Source organism: Barbus barbus (assembly GCF_936440315.1).
Source record: "Barbus barbus genome assembly, chromosome: 7".
In the NCBI taxonomy this organism is placed as follows: Eukaryota; Metazoa; Chordata; class Actinopteri; order Cypriniformes; family Cyprinidae; genus Barbus; species Barbus barbus.
In genome coordinates this window covers 6,191,198-6,211,788 of record NC_136735.1, presented here as the reverse complement: position 1 = coordinate 6,211,788, position 20,591 = coordinate 6,191,198, and the positions used below count along the sequence as shown (strand labels likewise).

Below are 20,591 nucleotides of genomic sequence, written 5' to 3'. Positions count from 1 at the left end.
TTGTCTGAGTGCAAACAAAGCTGCCTGAACATTAGGCTCAACTCTCAGTGTGAGCTGGGATGGTACCATGGGGATCAGAGACCTGGTGCGTCGAGACAGTAGATGTTGCGCTGGAGAAGGCAGACCATCCCTAGGGGTGTTTGCGCAGGTTAAGTAAGGCTGCATAAATATCAGAGCCATCACGAGCACACTTTTCAAGGAGATGTTTTGCAGATCTGACACCACGCTCTGCCAAGCCATTGGATCTCGGATAGTTGGGACTGATCGTGACATGCTGAAAATCCCACAGGTGAGCAAAGTTCTTGAATTCCCTCCTTGAAAATGATGTTGCATTGTCAGTCATCAACTGGTGGGGAATCCCATGAACAGTAAAGTGGCATTTCAATTGCCTGATCACAGTGTTACTGGAAAGATTTGGAAGGGTATCAAACTCCCACCATCCAGAGTACGAGTCCACCAAGTCGATGTTTTTCTCAGGATTGTTATAAGAGGCTGATGATCTGTCTCCACAGTCACTGGGCGACCATAGATATATTCATGGAACTTTACACAGGCAAAGACTAGTCCCAAGAGTTCTTTCTCAATCTGTGCATAACGTGCTTCAGTGTCAGTGAGAGATCTTGATGTGAATGCAACAAGCCTGCCATCCTGAAGACAGGCCGCACCAAGACATTGCTGGGAAGCATCAGCAGACAATGTCACTGGCTTGTGCACATCAAAATACTGTAAGACAGGTGGACTTGTCAGATGTCCCTTGAGTGTGTCCACAGCAGCAGCATGTTGTTCAGTCCAATGTCCTTCTGAATCTTGACGCAGGAGCTGACGGAGGGGAGCTGTTATCTCACTGTAAAAATGTATGAATTTTTAAAGATAATTGGTCATGCCAAGAAACCTTTGCAAACCATGTTTGTCTGGGGTAGGCATCTGGTGAATGGCCTTGGTTTTTTCTGGGTCATGCTTGACACCTTTGTTTGTGAGAAGGTGGCCTACATATGGCACCTCTGAGACCCTGAAACGACATTTTGTTGGATTCAGCTGCATATTGATGGCTCTGGCACGGTCTAGCACACCGTTTAAGGCGTTTGTCGTGTTCCTCAACAGAAGAGCCCCAGATCAAGATGTCATCGACAACTATTTCACAAGGCTGCCCAGGGAAGAGCTGTTCCATGCACCTCTGAAAAACTTCACTTCCAGTTGAAATTTCATGTGGCATTCATAGAAATTTATACCTTCCGAACGGGGTCATAAAAGTTGTGAGTTTTGATGATTCCTCGTCCAGTGGGATCTGCCAGAATGCACATTTTGCATCCAGAATGCTGAAGACTTTTTGCCTGTGGTATATCAGCAATCACTTACTCGACAGTCTTTAACTGATGATGAGGCCTAAGGAGAGCCTTATTAAGATGCACAAGGTCGATGCATATGCGTACCGTACCATCCTTTTTGATTGTAGCTGCCATGGCAGACGCCCAAGGGGTAGCCTCCTCCACTGGTGAGATGATGCCCAGTCTGGTCATTCTTTCCAACTCTTGTAATACTTTGTCTTTCATAGCCAATGGGATCCTTCTGGGGGCACACACAGTAGGAAACACTGATTCATCCAGGCACATGTGATACATGACTGGAAGCTTACCAACACTGTCAGTACGAAACAGATCTTCATAATCACTCATCTCGGGAGCCTGCTGTTGTACAGCATGTACTTCAGGGCTGAGTTGTATGAGATTTAATCTCATGCTGTCAGGTAAGCCTAACAAACTTTTAACATCTCTATCTACTATGTGGAATAGCAATTGTCCTCCTAAAATAACCAGAGTAGCAGTACTCAGTGTCTGGATTGTTTGACCACCATAGGCAATCAGATTTATTCTGTTTGACTGATCAATTTGGGCGTTGTGGTCAAGGTGCTGCAGTGTGGATAGAGCCATAACATGGCATTTAGCTCTAGTGTCTATTTTCAGCTTGACTTGCTTTTTAATGGTTGTTGAGAGTGTGGTGAATATTTCTCCTTTGTTTGCAAGCAGGTCCACACTTTCACATTGAAGATAATCTTGGTGGGCCTCACTTTCCACTTAATTTACTCTGTGTAGGTTTTTTTTCACTAGGTCCACTAGATGGTATGCGTCCACCTGTATTTTGAGGCTTAGATCTACAACACTTGGCAAAGTGATTCCACTTGTTGCATGAGTTGCAGTGTTTTTTAAAAGCCAGGCATTTCGTTGCTCAATAGCATGCTCACCCCCGCAATTGTTACAGCATCTTCTGTATTGTTTTGCACTGTGCTATTGAATGCATGTCTATCCATTATCACGTTCCGTTCTGGCAAGCATATCTCATCAAGCTTTTAAATTAACACCTCAGGATTCTCTTTGGCCTCATCTTCTTGAAAGTGAAATGACTCATATTTATCTAGTGCATCCAAACCGGCAAAATTGAGAAGGACTTGTCTTTGACTTCTTTGACTTGTCCGACAGTCCTGCTTTGCTGTACACGTCCCATTCCCTCTTGAATTTCAGCCAGTTGTTAGCGATGTCATCCTAAAAATATAAGTGGTTCTATGCGTCGTAGATTGTGAGCCATGATTTGTAAGCGATCCCACTTCTGACACCATGTAGATGTGCACAAAACAGAGTTGTCGTGTGGTAACCTTGTATGGACTTCTTTAATGTGAAACCACCACCGAAAACTGAACCAACCTCTCCCATTACTCATCACTGTCCCCACATGTCCATCTCCAAACATGCTGGTCCCATAAACGTGTATATGCAACACACACATATTCTACAACAACTGTATTTTGGGGGGCTTTCAACAGACTAGAATTACTCATTACAATTTATTTTGTGATTTATTTGCAGTAAATGTGTTTTAATTTTGTGTTTTCTACAGGCGTCAGACCCTGATGTGGGCGAGAGCTCAGAATTGCAGTATTCCCTGCTGGAGTCCACTTCTCTGCTGGATGTGGAGGAAAGCACTGGTCAGATCTACGTACTGGATGCATCTAATGTTGGAGACGGTCTGTTCAGCTTTCAGGTTAAAGCCACTGATAAACATGGACTGAACACGACTGCAAAAGTACAGGTGAGAAGGAACATATAAAGAAAAGAGGAAAAGAGAAAGCTTTTACAAGGCTGTGTCAGAGTACCACCCAAAACAGCATGAAAGGAGCATTTCAAATGGAACGAACACAGACAAGTCATTGCAAAGACTGAATTCTTGTGTTTGTCACCTGCAGATCGAAGTAAAACAAAGTGAACATCGTGACATTGTCGCAGTCATCTCCCTAAACCAGCCTGTGTACATAGTGGAGAAGAAGATCCCAGAGATGGAGGAGTGAGTAATCTCACTGAAACATTTTTATTGAGTCAAGAGCAAAGGCATTTCCATTTGTGAAGTGTTAACAAGCAGAACAATGTTTAAATAATAATTAGTCTACAAATATATCAATGTAAAAATGTATTAATTTACTCACCATCTTGACATTCCAAGCATAATAAAAAAGTAATCCATATGGGCTGTATGTTCAAGTCTTCTCAAGTCACATAATTTGATTTGTATGTAGGACAGACTGAAATTTATGCCATTATTTACAGAAAAGCTTCTCCTGTAGAGAGTTCTTAAATCAAGCTATGAAATTAAGAACTGGATTGAATGTGAGCATTGTTTTGAGTCAGATCTTTTCAGAAATTGGACTGAATGTGGCATTGATATTTCTTCCTACCTCCTCTTATTGTTGTGTTCTGTATGCATTCTGATAGTGTGTTTTTTCCTTAGTTCCATGGAAAAAGCTTTAGGTTTGACTGTGACAATCCTCAGTGTGAGAGATGAGACGGGCACCATTTTTGGAGAATCTACAGCCAAGACTTACATCAGCTTCATTAGCATGGATTCCAGTGGTGCTGTCATCCCAGCCACGGAGGTCAAAGAGTAAGCTGAACTAGTATCAATTTATTTAGAGTAAACGTCAGTGTTGAAAGAGAGTATGTGGAAATGTCCATTAAGCAGAATGTAAATTTTGTAAATGTCTCATAATGCAAATGCAGTGCAAGTAATTTTTACTTTCCTAATATTGCTTTAATGGGGGATTCAACAGTCATTATATCATTGTCATTTTTTAAAGGTCAACTACTGCCAAAGATGAACTTGTTAAAATACTACTGTCCTAGTTTCACAGACAAGGCTTAAGCCTAGTCCCAGACTAAAATGCACGTTTGACAGCAAATTACCAAATAATTAACCCTCTGGTGTTGTTCGGACATTTTAGACCGAAAAAAAAAGTTTGGAAATTGTAAAAATAGCTACTTCATCAGAATTGAAACTTGGTGACTTTTATGGCAGTCGCTATGTGACCCTCCCAAAAAATTGTGGACTTGATTCAAAAAAGCTAAATGGTCAGAAAAAAAAATAGTCACACTCAGGTTCACGGTCAAAAATGACCGCCGTAGAAAGTAAATGGGCAATAGGCAAAAATACAGAGATGTTTTTTTTGTGTGTACAATCTACAAATCAGCCACAATGCAGAAAATAATTGCACAGCAATGAAGGGCTGACAAAACTTGAGCAATTATGTCTGAAAACACTGCTCAGTAACTAAGGAATACACAGCACTGAATATATATGGCTATACAGGCATCTAATGGCTACAGCATGGTATTACAGATGATTTTCTTTATTTCTTTTAACAATTTTAACAAGTAACAATATTTTAACCCTAACTGATGCAGTGGACAGGCAGTGTATAATATATAAATAATTTATTAGTTCATTAACAAAAAAATAAGCTTTACATTTCTGCTTTTAAAGCCTCTAGCCTGGGTGCCTGAGTTGCATCTAGTCTATATAATTAGGATGATTGTGTTTGAGGGCAGCATCTGAACTATGTTCACTCCTACAGGAAACTGCACACTGAGCACGATGCTTTGACCTCTGAACTGAAGAAGGTTTTTGGTCCTGGTTTGGAAATCAAAGTGGAGGACAGTTCTGGAAGCTCTGAAGATTCCAGTCAAGCAGCCGTCATCGCTCTCAGTGTTCTGTTCACTATAAGCACTGTAGGACTTATTGCTCTGTTGATTGCCTTTGTTAGCTACAGGTAAGTTATTTCTAGGCATTGAACAGGAGGTTTTATTTATTTTTTCTTTAGAATTTTCTAATTCTATCTTTGTCTAATTTTTCTATTAAAAATGCAGTCTGCATTTTTTGTTTTTGACACTGAATAAACTTACCTGTCACTGACCTGAAAAGATTTCCTAATTGAAAAATAAACAAAGTTAACATGAAATCCAAATTGATCAAAATTTTAACATTTTAGAATTGTTGCCATGGAACATCACTCGTGTTTTATGTGTACGCTATTTTTATTACAATGAGTAAAATTAATATGTTTGGTGAATTATTTATAATACATGTTTTTGCAGGCACAAAAAGCAAAAAGACTCTGACACAGAGAGCTTCAATATTGGCAGTGGTGCTCTTAAAAGGACATCTGACTGTAGTATTGAAAACACTAATAACTTCTAGTAAGTGACGACATATTGTTAAAGACCAGATACAAACAGTACGGTGCCTGGGAGGGGTCGTCTTCGTTTCAAATAGTTTTGTCGTGCCCACAAGATATTAATTCGTGGGAACGTGATGTGTTGTGGCCACGAGATCGTTTTGTCGAGGTAACGACATCTATTTATTGCTATGGTCACATAGGTTTGTTTACATATTAAACTCGTGGCCACGAGAAAAATATGTCATAAGAAGTCGTGGCCACGAGAAATAGATGTTGTTCCCTCAACATAGCATCTCGAGGCCACGACAAAACTAAGTGAACCAAAGACGGGCCCTCTCGGGCACCGTACAAACAGTTAACCTTATTTGTGAAATTTTAAAAAAGTTCTCAAATGCAAAATGTGCATCACTTACCAAGTTGTTATCTGGATTGGTTTGTTATGAGATAAAAACTGATGAAACTTGTTCCTTCTCTTGTTAACAGAAACCCAGGATCCAGACAGGTAAAGCACCTTGCTGCAACGACAAATTCATAATCTATAATTCATAAAGTATATACTCAATAATCATAATTTTGTCCTGTGTGTTATTAGAGTGTCTCAGCAATCAGGCTTCCCAGAGTCCACCGAGAGGATGTGACAGGGAAACTAAGGATGACGGTGATATCGGTGGAAATCATCATGACAGATCAAAGCTCCTCAGTTCTTCTCAGCAGCGTACAAGCATGTCTCGATTATGACACATGCAAAACCTCACTGCCATTTTATTTAGAATAGGAATGCTATTTTATTAACAGCAGAATTCACTTTGAAAAATACAGCTGTTAAGATAGATGTAGCTTTCCCATAGTGCAAACAGGAGAGCATGGTGCTTGCAAAAGTTGTATGAATGTAAATAAATGTAGATTTTTATTTTTTAAATATAGCCTCTGCGTCTTTTCACTTTTACATTTTTTTTTCCTTTATGAAATTGTTTGATGCAGCATTCTGTAAATATAAATGGGTATGTTTGGGCTTTTTAAATTGTATATATACTGTATGTTGTCAGAGTTGAGGGTAAATTAAACCCACTGTGTGGGTGTTATCACATTCGTGTTGCATTGTGTTATGTGCAACTGCTTGAAGTGTACATATGAGGTAGACTCAATAAAAATCGAGGGGTCTAGGGTCTGTCCATATAAACATCACTTGTCCACTTCACAAAGTCGAATACATTTTAGAATGGCGGCAGTGAAGTGCTTAGAGAAGTCTAAAAGCAAAGTGGAATGCATACTAAATCTGAGTGTATGTGTGTACTACAAGACTTCAGTCAGAAAACAAAGGACAGATTAAAGAATTCTAAGATTCTAAGGTTTGAAATTAATTGTGTGTGTGTGTGTGTGTGTGTGTGAGAGAGAGAGAGAGAATGTAATCTTATGTTGGCTATAATCTATAATCTTAATATAAACTGTGTAACAAAACAGTGTAAATAAAAACCAGCAATACCAATAATGATGGAGCGATGGTAGAAGAATTATCACAGAAATGAGGTAAGACAGGACTGGACCAGCTTTTGTTGTTAATTCAAGGACGTCTGCTAGACGATCAAAAAATAACAGTCGATCAAGACCAAAATGCTTGCACAGTCCTACACCACTTCCTGGGTCGATATTTCATTCGGTAATGTTAGGTATTATTATTTATATGTTATTGACTGTTTGATGATCAGGTTAGCTTACATGTGTGTAAGCAATGCTTCTATATCACTATTTTCTGCTTCTTCTTTGCTTCTTTTTAGGATCTGGAGATTCTGTGCTATTTCTGAAAACACGGATTGACGGGAAATACCATCAATGGCAGGAAAGAGTTAAGAGAGAACACTTTTTATCATCTTTCAGGCAAAAAAAAAAACTACTTTCTGGACTGAACTGAATATACGTTCAAACATTTATATTGTATGTGACCTTTGATTTATTCTGTAATGTAACTAAAATGTTGGTGTAATATATATATAACACTGGTTCTGATAAATAAAGATAATAACTAGTAAGCAGTGATAAAATAATCTTTGATTGTGTTGGCAGTAGCAACATAGAATAGAATAAGGCAGGTAGGTTTGGAGTTACACTAGCAGGGTGTGAATTATTCATTGTTGTCTTGTATCTTTACTGCCTGTTCAAATGCAGTTCAAAGTCCAGCATAAAGGTCTTTTGACTTATGGCAGTGGATCAGTGGTTATTATTAAGGAAGGAATAATGTACTATTCATTATTGCATAATAAACCCTGACAGGATGGTCACATCCCAGATACGAACTTGTATCATCCTACAGGGGTTTGTTTTTCTATATGAGCAGTTGACTGTTCAGTATTCTTCTTATTACCCCACCAATTTATAAATATACTGTAAGTTAAATATTGATTTGAGTTGAAATTATTCCATTATGTGACAAGAAAGTGAGCACACAGTAATATGAAAGACCAAGCACGGTGTAGGAAATCGGTTGCTGGACAACAGGCATTGATGCAGTTCATTGGTCATTTGACATTAAAATGTTGCAACTGTCCAGTCAGAATTAAGTATTCAGGAGGACTGTATAATAAGTGCCTGAAACCATTCCATGAGAAGAAATGCTAGAACGATATCAAGTAAAGATTGATATCAAAAGTTCAAAATCTTAGATATCCTCAGATAAATTGGTGACATCAACCTCTTTCCAGAAACTCCCTCCCACATCAGTCCTGCATTATCAGTTTCTATGAAGCACCTTTGATACCTGCTTACAGCAGAGAACTGTTTATGACATACAATAAAGAACAGCTCAGAGAGATAAGTTACACAAGGAATAGTCATTCTCTTCACGGCTAGGATTCATAATACAAGCTGCACTGACAGCGGATTATAGAAAAGATGGCCTTATTTTCTATTTCTTTGCATTCTCTATTTATTTTAGCTTTTCTGCATGTTCATGGTGTATGGAGTGTACCTAGTAAGTCACATTTATGTCTGTCTAATGAAGACAAATGTTTGTCAGCATTTAATAGGAAGTAATATAACTTAATATTATTATAATAGATATATTTCGAAGTGATTAAATATTTAATTCCATGTGTTTTAAACAAGTAATATTCATTATACAACTAGATACTATGTTGATTTGATTTAGAATGATGGTATATTGTGTGATTTAATGCTGTTTGTAATACTGAATGCATGTAGGCTTTCAGCTGTCTATTAGGTCTTTAAAGCGAATACTTGTTGCTGTTTAAGCTTCCTCACAGATAAACTGTGCAGCTGGGACTCATATCAATGTAGGGAGTATCCAGGAGGGATATGAAGGTGAGAAATGCTAACATGACTTTAAATAATAGTTTACGATATTACGTTTCTTTTCACTTTTGCAAGCAAATTTTTATCTTATTGTTATTAGTATACAATTTTTTAATGTTTATATTAAAATATTTCAAAATATATTTGATAAAGTGCTTCTGTGGTAATTTAAAGTGCTGTTTGTGGGTATTACAAGAGTAATACCAGAACAGCAGGGCACTGGAATTATCTAGTCTTTATGAAATTAATTATTATGGTTGTGTGTTATAATGCATATTTAAATGTGTATTTGATCTGGCCTACAGGTGATGTAGAGATTCTCACTAATATCGGACTTAATGATCGTCTGTTTCTGGAGGCATATCTCTTTAATATTAGCCTGGAATTTGTGGAGCTGATTCACTCTGATGGAGCTTCAACCGCTACTGTACGGACCAAAAAACCACTGGACGCTGATGAACTAAAGGAGGTTTGTTCCAGCCTCTCTGATTCATTGAGTTAGTAGAGTGTCAGCTAGTCTCTACTGACTGGTAGCTTATCCTAACTAAGGTTTTGACACACATTTGATTGTACTTTATTTACTTTTTTCACTCTTTGTATGTTTTATTTCTTCTAGCATGGAGAGAAATTATATTATTCCGTCACCTGCTCAGGAGGGGTATGTTTATTTAAACAATAACATTAAGACAAAGCATTATAGAAACAAATATTCAGCACATAAACCTTGACAACAAAGTCTTCATTGTTCATTACAGCTAAAAAACATCCGGACAGTAGATGTTCTGGACATCAATGACAACCCTCCGATCTTCCAGAGCAAAACATACAGCGCCACAGTGTCAGAGGTGTGTGTAATGTGTCTTTATACAGCTGTTTGGTCACTGAGGGATCTCACATCTCTTAGTAAACCTGTCTTTTGCTCCAGACGACGGCTGTGGGTTCAGATGTGCTCAAGGTGAGGGCTGACGATGCAGATCTGTCTCAAGAAAACAACAGAATTATATATTCTATACTGGTGAGTTTGAGTCTAATGTATGTGATATATTACCACAAAACTGCATTATTTGTATCAGTGACTAAATGTAAGTTAAATTTCCAGTAGGGCTGTCAAATATTTAATTATGACTAATTAATGGGGGTTTACAGTTACAGTAAAGAAAACTAAATAATAATGATTGTTTAGTAAGCATTTATCCATGTGCTCATTTTGATGAATCACTTCTACTCTATTATCAGCCTCCAGTACCAGATGACTTTGAAGTGAGACAGGACGGCAACATCAGGTTGACTAAACGTCTGAACTACAACAATGCTCAACAGTACATCTTCACTGTGGAAGCTAAAGTAAAGACAAACTTTCTCACATCCTACCAGTCATGCAGAATGTCCAAGCTGCTTTTTTTCCATATAAAGCAGTAACACAACACTACGTCTCTTTGCAGGATATAGGAGAACTGAATGACAGAACAACAGTTACAATAACGGTAGAAGATTTTGACAACCTAAACCCTTATTTTGATCACAGTCTCTATGAAGCATCCATTGAGGAAAATGAGGTAAACGGCACTACAGAACAAGATTAAAGCTTTAAATCCATGTCTGACCACACAAAGAAAACCCTCTTTTCTCTCCATGCCCAGGTAGGACAATTATCAGGCGTCACTCCTGTGGCCATAAAAGCTCAAGATGGCGACACGGGCATCAACGAGCCTGTCGTTTACAGCATAACAACAGGTACTGTTAACAGAAGATTTACAACACACTACATGACATGCATCCTAATCTAAACAGCCTCCTCCACCTGTTTCCAAATATAGTTTCTTGATAAATGTGGTAGAGCTAGTGGTGAAAAGACTCATTTTAAGTCTGATAATATGGAGGGATATAAAAATCCACCAAACAATGTAAAAAGCCATTGCTAAAACAAGTATTTTACACCCCTAATAATATACTTACATTTGAATATTCTGAATTACGTTTCTGGTAATAAAGCACATTTATCCATATTCTTGTTCCAGTCTTTCCAAATGAATATCAGAGCAACTTTAATATTGATGAAAGGACTGGGGTCATCTCTGTGATAACGGCACTAGACAGAGAGGAAATTGACAAGATAACGGTTTACATACAGGTATAAGACGTTTCTCAAGACATTCATTTAAAAAGATGATGTTATGAATCTGAAGAAATTTCAGTATTTTGATTCTTCATGTTTTCTACTCATTATTTCCTTGCAAAAAAACAGGCAGCTCAGCAGGATGACGCCAGTAAGACGGCAAACGCTGTGGTATCTGTTATCATTAAGAACATGGATGACAACCCGCCAGAATTTGACCAGGATGAGTACACAGCGTCTATTCTGGAAAATTCACCAAAGGACCAGTTTGTGCTTCAGACTAAAGTCATTGATCTAGACCTGGTACTGTTCCTGAAAATCTTGCTGTCTGTTTGTACAAATAAAATTAAAAACTGAGAAAAGAACTTACAAAGTGACCTCTTTCCTCCCAGGGAGGATTTGCGGGAACAATCCGGATTATTCCAGACTCCGTCCCTTTTTCAATCAGCCCTGATGGAATAATTGTGGTGAAAACCCCTGCGGACCTAGACAGAGAGACCACAGCTAGCTTCAGTTTTCAAGTAACAATAAGGCTCATTTTATCATTAAATATGATTATGAATTTTGTGCAATGAAAATTTATGTGACACCAATTTTGTTTTCAAAATCTAAAGGTTGAAGCACAAGAAAACTCTCCTTCTACCTACAAAGCAACAGCAGATGTGACCATTGTCTTGCTGGATGAGAATGACAACAGTCCTCAGTTTACAGCTTCCAAGTATGAGGGCAAAGTTTTCAGCAATCAGACTGCTGGAATGCAGGTTGTCAAGGTGATGAATCATTGTTTTATTGAGTCATTTAAATGTTTTCCAGCACAATCAATGTTTTAGTACATTTTCAAGAAGTTGTATACTAACTAAACATACTTAAATTTTCATGTAAGGTCGAGGCAGCAGACCTGGATGAAGGTCCAAATGGGGAAATCAGCTACTCCATTGAGTTTGGAAATGAGAAAGGTCATTTTGAAATTAATGAGAATAATGGGGAGATTAAACTCATTAAAGAAATTGACATGGTGGACAATAAAATCCTTGAGTTTGCACTCTATGTGACTGCAAAAGATGGTAAGTTTTCATATCTAGGTGTTTTGGAAGACATTTGATGGAGGCCTATATGGCTGTGGCTACATTACTTTTGGCATAAAAACCACTGCACTTTCTTTTCATGCCATCAGGGGGTGTTATAAGCAGATCAACTGCTGCAATGGTGAATGTCAAGGCACCTGGAGAGTCTCATCCTCAGTTCCTTCAGGACACCTACCAGGGACAAGTAGAGGAGGATCAGGCAGATGCAGACATCGTGAAGGTCCTTACAGCACAAACAGTTTCCTTATAAGAGCTTATACGATTCTTTCCCGAGGCACTGTCCCTATAACTGATATAAAAGCCTTTGACGATAATAATATGGTCTGCTGAATTATAATCATCTAAACTAACAAAAAAACACAAAAATATATTTTCACCAAACTTGGTACACTTATGTATGGACTCAGTCTGTGGACACATGCAAAAAAAAAAATGGCTGAGCTTGGCCACTTGGTGGTGCTATAACAGGAAAAAAATATGAATATAATTGACTAGTCTCTGTCAATCAACACTCTGTACTAAGTCTAGCTCCACCCTTTAGGTACTGAACTACTGTGCTAGGTACCCCAATAGAACGGTCCCAAAAAAGTGGGACGGTACGGTTGGCTATTTTGATACCGTTCACAACTTCTGACAGTGGAAACGGAAATAATTGTGGACCGTACTGTAGGCTACCATACTGAACGATACTACTCGGTGGAAATAAGGATTTCAAATTGGTCCAGTCTACTTGAAATCTAGCATGTCTCGAAGCTCCATCCAGGGTTTATGAAGACAGTCACATGTTTTACCCTCAAGTTGTTCCAAACACATTTTTTTTCTATGGAATACAAAAAGGAGAAATTTACAAGAAGTGTGCAAGCATGTGACTGTCAATCTCCAAAATAAAACAGGGGTCTCCAACCCTGCTCCTTCGGCTCCAAATACACCTGAAACAGCTAATTAAGGTGTTCAGGGTAGCTTGATAATTACAGGCAGGTGTTTTGGAGCAGGGTTGGAACTGAAGTCTGCAGGACAGTAGCTCTCCAGGAGCAGGGTTGGAGACCCCTTACATAAAAGGACCATCCAAGCAGTCCATATAGTAGTCTATATTCCAAGTCTTCTAAAGTTATTTGACAACTTTGTGTGAGGAAATAGTGGAAATCTTGTAAATAGTCTAATCATGGACCAATGTGTACTCTCTCATTTACAGCTTGACTTCCTGTCCCTTGATCCTTTGGTTCCTGTCACCTTAACAGTTACGAGTGATACCGACAAGTTCTCCATAAACCAGAATACAGGTGTTCTCTCGACCAAAGTCAAACTAGACTATGAGGAGAAGAACAGATACACTGTGCAGGTGTTAATAACGGATGGCACTAACCGGGATGAGGCATCAGTCTTGGTTGATGTGCTGGACATCAATGACAACAGTCCAGTGTTTGAAAATCACCCTGCCACTGTCCAAGTACCAGAGGATCACATGGTGGCAGATGAAGTAACATCCGTAACAGCCACAGATGTAGATTCAGAGTTTAATGGGGAAGTGCGATACACTCTCCTGGGAGGTGCTGGGAGATTTAATGTTGACCAAGTAACAGGAGTGATAACTCTAGCAGCTCCCCTTGACAGGGAGACCCAAGATGAGTACCGCTTAGTGATCACTGCCCAAGATCAGGGTCGCCCAACGCGTTCTGCTAACACGAGTCTGGAAATCTCTGTGACTGACATCAACGACAATGCTCCCATATTTTCCAAACAACAGTATGAGACCACAGTGTCCGAGCATGCTGAAGTAGGAACAAATGTCATAGATATCAAGGCGACAGACAAAGATGACGGTGAAAATGCTATCGTGAATTATCACATTGTCAACCAGGAGCCTTCTTCAACACCACCCGTCTTTACGATTGATGAAGTGTCTGGTTCCATAAGCCTAGCTGCAAAACTGGATTATGGCGAAGCTAAGAGGTACACTCTAGAGGTGGAGGGACGAGATGGAGGAAACCCCGTTCTCACTGGCAGTGTTTCTGTAACGGTGTTGGTTGAGGATATAAACGATAAAGCTCCTGTGTTTAGTAAGGACCAGTATGAGATGTCCGTCTATGAAAACCTTGCAGGTGGAACTGCTCTGGTATCTTTGGAGGTTACAGATGAGGATGAGGTGAGAGAAAAAAGCAGTCATTATTTGTTGTTCCAACCACTAAGAACCTTCCAGAACACAGTAGCAGCATCTTAAAACTCTAACATCTAGCAACAAACTGACAGAATTTCCTACAAGTTACTCAGAACTATTTTGCAACAGTTTAATAATTCAGGCATATGTAACATTCCAAACTTTCTTCAAACTATTTAAACTACAAAAGACCTGAACAACTTCCAAATTCACCTTGAAAATTTCCAGTTAAGGCTTCGTCAAGCCAACATTCCCAGTTTGTTTCAATGCACTTACCTCTTCTTCTTTTCTTTCCGATCAGGGTGGGTTCTCTAAAGGTCACTTTATCATGGACAGCGATACCTTCATTATCAACAGTCAAGGAGTAGTATCACTCAGGAGCGATGCCACCTTGGATAGAGAAACTATAGACAATTACATCATAGAGGTACAAAACTATCCCATTCATCTCTTGAACCCAACTATTCATAAAATGTCCAGGATGACTATTCATTCTTAATGGGAATGCGTTGTCTTCTTTAGGTAATAGCTGTAGACCAGCCTGATGATGGTTTAAGCTCCACAGCTCAGGTAAACATCACTGTTCTGGACGTCAACGACAACAACCCACAATTCCTTCCTCTCCCAGACCGCATTGAGATTCAGGAAGGTGTTTACACTCCCTCATCACCTGGAGAGGTGTGCTTAATATCAGCCACAGACTCTGACATTGGAGAAAACGGACGTGTCACCATCACTACTTCCTCTTACAGCTATATCTTCAGCTGCAAAGAGGTAGGGACCTAAACCTATGACAGTGCATTGTCTGATGATCAATTCTTATTTATTATTTTTTATATTTAATACCTTTTCCCCTTTAGGATGGAACTCTAATAACAATTGAGGAGCTGGATCGGGAGACACAAGATGTGTATGATGTGGTCATTGTTGCTGTGGATCATGGGGTCCCACAGGGAAATGTAATTTATTATTCTTTGTACAAGTTGCATGATCTAACAGTGTACAATACAGTTTTGTTATTGTACTTGCTGGTACATTCTTAGTCACAACCTCAGACAGCATTCCCACAGTCTGTTTACAGACTACTGGTGCATATTGCCAATATAACAAAAAGCACAATAACTTCAAGCTCCAATATGATCATCAGGTGTTCTGCAACACACAGGAGTCAGAGTGTAAATCTTTTTACCTGTCTGCCATGATACAGGACATGTTCAAAGGATAAACTAGTTGCTTGATTTTCCAGTTCATTTGTGGATGAATTCATTGAGTTTTGTTTGAGGCACTTAATAGCATGCAACCTAGACAACATAGACCTGAGTTAGCGAAACCCTGCCTCTTCCTTCATACAGACTTTAGTTCCATCCTTGCTCTAACACACTTGGCTGTTGTTTTCAAGTAGTCATGAGCACCTTGATTAGTTGGTTCCTGCTCCTGGAGAGCAATCTTTTGTCAGAGTTGCTCTCCAACCACTCAAATTAATGCACGACTCTACATTAACTGTATGCTATAGCATGTGTGTAAGACTTAGTTATAAAGTCATTATTTTATCACAAATAAATCTTTCAATAAGTCAAACTGGCTGTGACTATAGCATTATAGAGTATACAACATTATTATATTATTTTCAAATTAATTTTTAAATTATTATTGTCCCTGGATCAGTAGGGTACTCTTGAAATAAAGTAGCAGTGGCTGGGACAGATTTTAAGTATCAGTTCCACTTAAAAAGGTGCAATCTAATCCTATTTACATGAAATCAGCTTGCTCCCGAGCAGGTTTAAGTTTATGGACCTGTTGCTATGGCAGCATCTCCGTTATGAGCTTAGAAGACCCAACCAATCCAAGATCAAACAAAATCGTCAACAATCAAATCCAACTAACTGAGTTAGCGATGTGCGAAGAACGGGCCCTATCTCCTGAAGGGCCAATGTCCTGTAGAGTTGATTAGCTGGTTCAGATGTGTTTGATTAAGGTTGGAGCTACACTCTGTAGGATGGTAGCCCTCCAGGAGCAGTGTTGACTACTTCTACTCTAAATTTATATCTAATTCTTTTATTTTTCCATCTTTAAATGACATGTAAAGCAAACTCCAGGTAGTAGTTTTCATGTTGCACAGATGATCAACCAGTCGAAGCTGCTATTGACTAAAACATTGCACTGTGCATCCAACTTTGTGTCAATATTGAAACTTCTGGATACCCGATACTAGTTACTATCTTTAAGTTAGATACTAGATATTGCAAATATGGGCTTTTGGTCTGTACTACAAAAGGATTGCTTGTGTTTGTTTTCTGCAGAACATCACCACAGTGAGGGTCAGTATCACAGACGTTAATGACAACGCTCCAGTCTTCAGCTCTGACTCCTACAGCAGAAGCATTCTGGTTAAAGACGCCAAGGTTGGAGAGGTGCTGCTGTCAGTCTCTGCCACAGATAAAGATGATGGATCCAACGCAATCATTAGCTACAGGTACAGCGCAAGAATTTCATAAAGCTTCCATTTAGAAAAGTTAAACTCTTCAGGATTAATAATATAAAAACACACTTACCTACATGACACTTTAAGATGGATGCATGAATGTCTTTCTGTAGTTTCTCTGAAGAATCTTCTATGGTTGCACTGGATGCTGAAACAGGAGACATCACTTTGATCTCTGGCCTTAGTGAGGTCACAGAAGACACACTGTTAACTCTGACTGCTATAGCGACAGATCAGGGAACACCAGCACAATCTGATGAAGGTTTGGGTCTGGTTTGCATAATTCTTTTCAAATATTCCTGTGAATTGGGTGATAAATCAATGCAGATAATGTTTGCACATGAACAGTTCTTTGGGAGTTCATTGTTAGTAAATTCCCCCTTCAGTACTCAAATCTGATCCAATGAACATGTCAAAACTATCATCTTTCTTCTCTATGTAGCCGAAGTCTTGATCCACTTCAAAATGTCCTCTCTCAGTGAGGTTGTGGCTTTTGAGAGCTCCTCCTACAACTTTTCAATCAAGGAGAATGAACCTGAGGCCACGATAGTAGGCAAGGTTAAGGCATTATCAGGGAGTCCACTGGTTACAGTCAGCTATAACATGAAGTCACATAAGGATGTCTTCTCTGTGGATGAGGAAGGAACCATAAAAGCTCTCACACCACTGGACAAGGAGGAAGAGGAGTGGTACTTTCTCACAGTAGAGGCCATAGACTCCAGATCTCCTCCAAGCACTGCAGAGACAACGGTACTATTCTCAATACAAACTAAGGCCAAAAATAAACTCTACACAAGTACGCAAACACCAATGGTAGATAGCTAAAATACATGTTGAGTAGTTGTCCTCTAGAAGACAACTCAAGAAAATAGCACCTCTTGATGCAGCAATGAGAATGCACAAATCATTTTTGCAGCAAATTCAAGTTTGTGAAACTAGAAAAGTTTGTGTTCACATACTTGCGCAGAGCGTATTTCAGGCCTAAGTCTTGCTTTTCCAACACGTTAAATCCAAGGTTTCCTCCCTTTCAAAAACCTGGAACAGGGTTCATGGATAATAGCATTTGACTTTCTTTCTCTCTCTTAATCTTCAGGTCAGAGTTCAGGTTGAGAATGTGAATGAGGCTCCTGTGTTTGAGACTGAAATATATAAGGCAGAAATCTTCAGAATCACTCCATACAAATTCCCTGTAGTGAAGGTCCAGGTAAGTGTATCTCAGAGGTGGCTGGTGCTTTTCAAAAGAGGGCATAGACATCAGTTGTAAATACAATGGATGTACTCATATTTATTTTGGCATTTGCTAAGGTACAGTGGAAGAATATCTAGAGACTAGAATATCATAGAGACTTTGGGGTGGGATCTTTTGACTCGGGCCAGTAAGCAAACACCTAGCAACCACATCTTAGCAACTCTATGGCTAATGCTCTAGTAAGACCCTTGCAAATGGAAAACAAAACACAGAACTGAATATAAGTAATAGACTAAAGAAACTGTTAATTGTAATTAATCAAGTATTTTTTGGGGTCACGTAACTGGATGAAATGTTGTGTGTCCCTCAGGCGTCAGACCCTGATGTGGGCGAGAGCTCAGAATTGCAGTATTCCCTGCTGGAGTCCACATCTCTGTTGGAAGTGGAGGCAAACACTGGTCAAATCTACGTACGGGATGCATCTAGTGTTGGAGACGGTCTGCATACCTTTCAGGTTAAAGCCACTGATAAACATGGACTGTCCACGACTGCAGAAGTACAGGTGAGAAGAAAGAGAAAAAAAAAGAAAGCTTTTGCAAGACTTTTTCAATAGATCAAAGGCATTGTGATTGAAAACTGTGAAAATTCATGAGATTCATGAGAAAACAAGCTCTCATGTTTTCCACCTACAGATCACAGTGAAAGATAGTGAAAGCGACAACGTCGTGGTCATCTCTCTAAACCAGCCCGTGTTCACAGTGGAGAAGAAGATCCCAGAGATTGAAGAGTAGGAGAATTGCCATTTCTCAGCCTACTTTGCATGGGGACAGAATGGATATTTAATCAATGTAATTTGTGTTTTGAGAAAAGGGAGTAAGGGGAAAGTTATGCATGTATGTTTATCCAAATTGTTCACTCATTTTGCCACTATTAACTCACTCTTATGTCATACCCGATGCTGCTGACTTTTCTCTGCAAGACAAAATAAATTATTTTTTTAGTTCACATTGAGCATGGGACCATCAAGCACCATTATATAGTCCATATGCATATTTTCTAAAGTCACATAACTTATGTCATTATTCACTCAATCTCCACCACTGGGTCAGTGCATTGACCTCAAGAACCTCTCTTACTTGAATGAATCCTTCTTTTTGAGTTGGTTCTTTTCAATAAACTTGTTGCAGTTCACAAATCATACTGAATGTTTTATTGGTGTTTTTTCTCAGTTCCATGAGGAAAGCTTTAGGTTTGACTGTGAAAATCCTCAGTGTGAGAGCTGAGGATGGGATTGAGATGCGCACCATTCTCCGAGACTCTACAGCCAAGACTTACGTCAGCTTCGTTGCGATGGATACCAGTGGTGCTGTCATTGAAGCCACGGAGGTCAAAGAGTAAGTTAGAAATGCAATATATTCATAAATTATTTCACATTTCTGCTTTTAAAGCCTACTAGGTTTCCTACGTAATTTACAAGATGCGAGTTTGAGGAATGTGAATTCTGTCGACTCCCACAGAAAACTACAGAATAATCACAACACTTTAAAAGTGGAACTGGAGAAGGTGTTTGGTTCCGATTTAGAATTCAAAGTGGAGGATGGTTCTGGAAACAATTCTGAAGATTCCAGTGAAGCAGCAGTCATCGCTCTCAGTGTTCTGCTGGCTATAAGCATTGTGGGACTTATCGCTCTGATGACTGTCTATCTTGTTAGGTAAATTATTAGTGGCAGTTTTTCCATGCATATCAAGCATCATACTGATTAAACTGTGTTGACTTTGAACATTTTTCAAAAGGACTACTAATTTTTTTAGGGGTAAACTTTTTTTTCAAGTGGAAAAATTGTATTTAATGTATTATTTTTGCTGCCTCAGGAATAAGAAAATGAAGGACACAGATTCTGACAAAGAGAGCTTCAATATTGGCAGAATGAAGAAGAGCTCAAGCATTGACAGTGGTTCTAACGTTTCCAGGTAAACGCCATTTGTATTGTAAAAGAGCAGATGCACTCACACTTTTTACAAATTTGCTGTCAAATACAAAATGTGCATCAGGTTTGTTCTGAGATGTTTGACTAAATATGTTTCTTCTGTTGATAGCAAAAAAGAAGAAGCCAAAGAGGTAAGGCACTCAATTCATAAGTAGAATTCAGCCAATATTCAGAATTGAAGAAGTTTGCATTTACAAATACATATTTCAAATTTTGTTTTTCAGGTTGAGTTCAGTAACACACGTGAGGTTGAAAGATATTCTGAAAATGACGCAGATTTGAGAAATGGAAGCAGCATCTCTGCCTTCTGAAAACATCACAATGGATCAAAGCTCCTCAATACTTCATTATAAGACTTCATGAGTTTTAAAATTAATTCTGACACAATGTTAAAGCTCTGTTCCATAACATAGTGAGTCGCATTTTAAGGCAATTCCAAAAGATACAAGCAAATCCCATAATGTACCGCGACAAGACAGCGAGAAATGTTGACTATAAATATACTGTCTTAAAATCACCTGTTTTTAGAAAAGAGCAAAAAATTTCCTTTGTATACCTTTTCCTTTTAAGTAATACATTCATCTGCCTTGCATTTTGATTTTCAACGTGGTCCTTTACAAAGGGACATGGACATCCCAAAACCTGCTTACAAATAACAGCAGGCTTTTGCACTTTAACCAGCTCAGCTACAATTGGGTTTCAAAACACTTTTAATTTGTATCTTTGATGATGTAAATACCTTTTTAGAATGATTAAACTTTGAAAATGTTTCT

At 38.8% G+C, this 20,591-nt stretch overlaps 2 protein-coding genes across 2 annotated transcripts in view; both read left to right on the top strand.

Annotated features, from left to right (window-relative positions):
• Positions 1 to 6,413, top strand: part of LOC306872461 (protocadherin Fat 4-like) — a 19,892-nt gene extending 13,479 nt beyond the window's left edge. Inside the window, exons 19-25 of the mRNA XM_079421026.1 lie at positions 2,890 to 3,081; positions 3,236 to 3,333; positions 3,775 to 3,927; positions 4,895 to 5,089; positions 5,415 to 5,516; positions 5,981 to 5,999; positions 6,090 to 6,413. Of these exons, the coding sequence (XP_079277152.1) occupies positions 2,890 to 3,081; positions 3,236 to 3,333; positions 3,775 to 3,927; positions 4,895 to 5,089; positions 5,415 to 5,516; position 5,981 (741 nt within the window). The 3' untranslated portion in view covers positions 5,982 to 5,999; positions 6,090 to 6,413. The remainder of the gene's footprint in view (positions 1 to 2,889; positions 3,082 to 3,235; positions 3,334 to 3,774; positions 3,928 to 4,894; positions 5,090 to 5,414; positions 5,517 to 5,980; positions 6,000 to 6,089) is intronic.
• Positions 6,150 to 20,591, top strand: LOC306872299 (cadherin-23; the record flags this gene model as incomplete). The annotated part of the gene is made up of 29 exons (XM_079420805.1): positions 6,150 to 6,212; positions 8,755 to 8,812; positions 9,109 to 9,272; positions 9,559 to 9,648; positions 9,729 to 9,758; positions 10,040 to 10,147; positions 10,246 to 10,359; positions 10,444 to 10,537; positions 10,822 to 10,934; positions 11,049 to 11,222; positions 11,312 to 11,440; positions 11,534 to 11,689; positions 11,803 to 11,983; positions 12,094 to 12,224; positions 13,197 to 14,147; positions 14,461 to 14,586; positions 14,682 to 14,933; positions 15,020 to 15,118; positions 16,460 to 16,632; positions 16,755 to 16,903; positions 17,084 to 17,391; positions 17,735 to 17,845; positions 18,201 to 18,392; positions 18,523 to 18,617; positions 19,060 to 19,224; positions 19,348 to 19,542; positions 19,703 to 19,801; positions 19,928 to 19,949; positions 20,043 to 20,591. The coding sequence occupies 29 exons, from the start codon at positions 6,150 to 6,152 to the stop codon at positions 20,127 to 20,129; spliced, it is 4,629 nt and encodes a 1,542-aa protein (XP_079276931.1). The 3' UTR covers positions 20,130 to 20,591.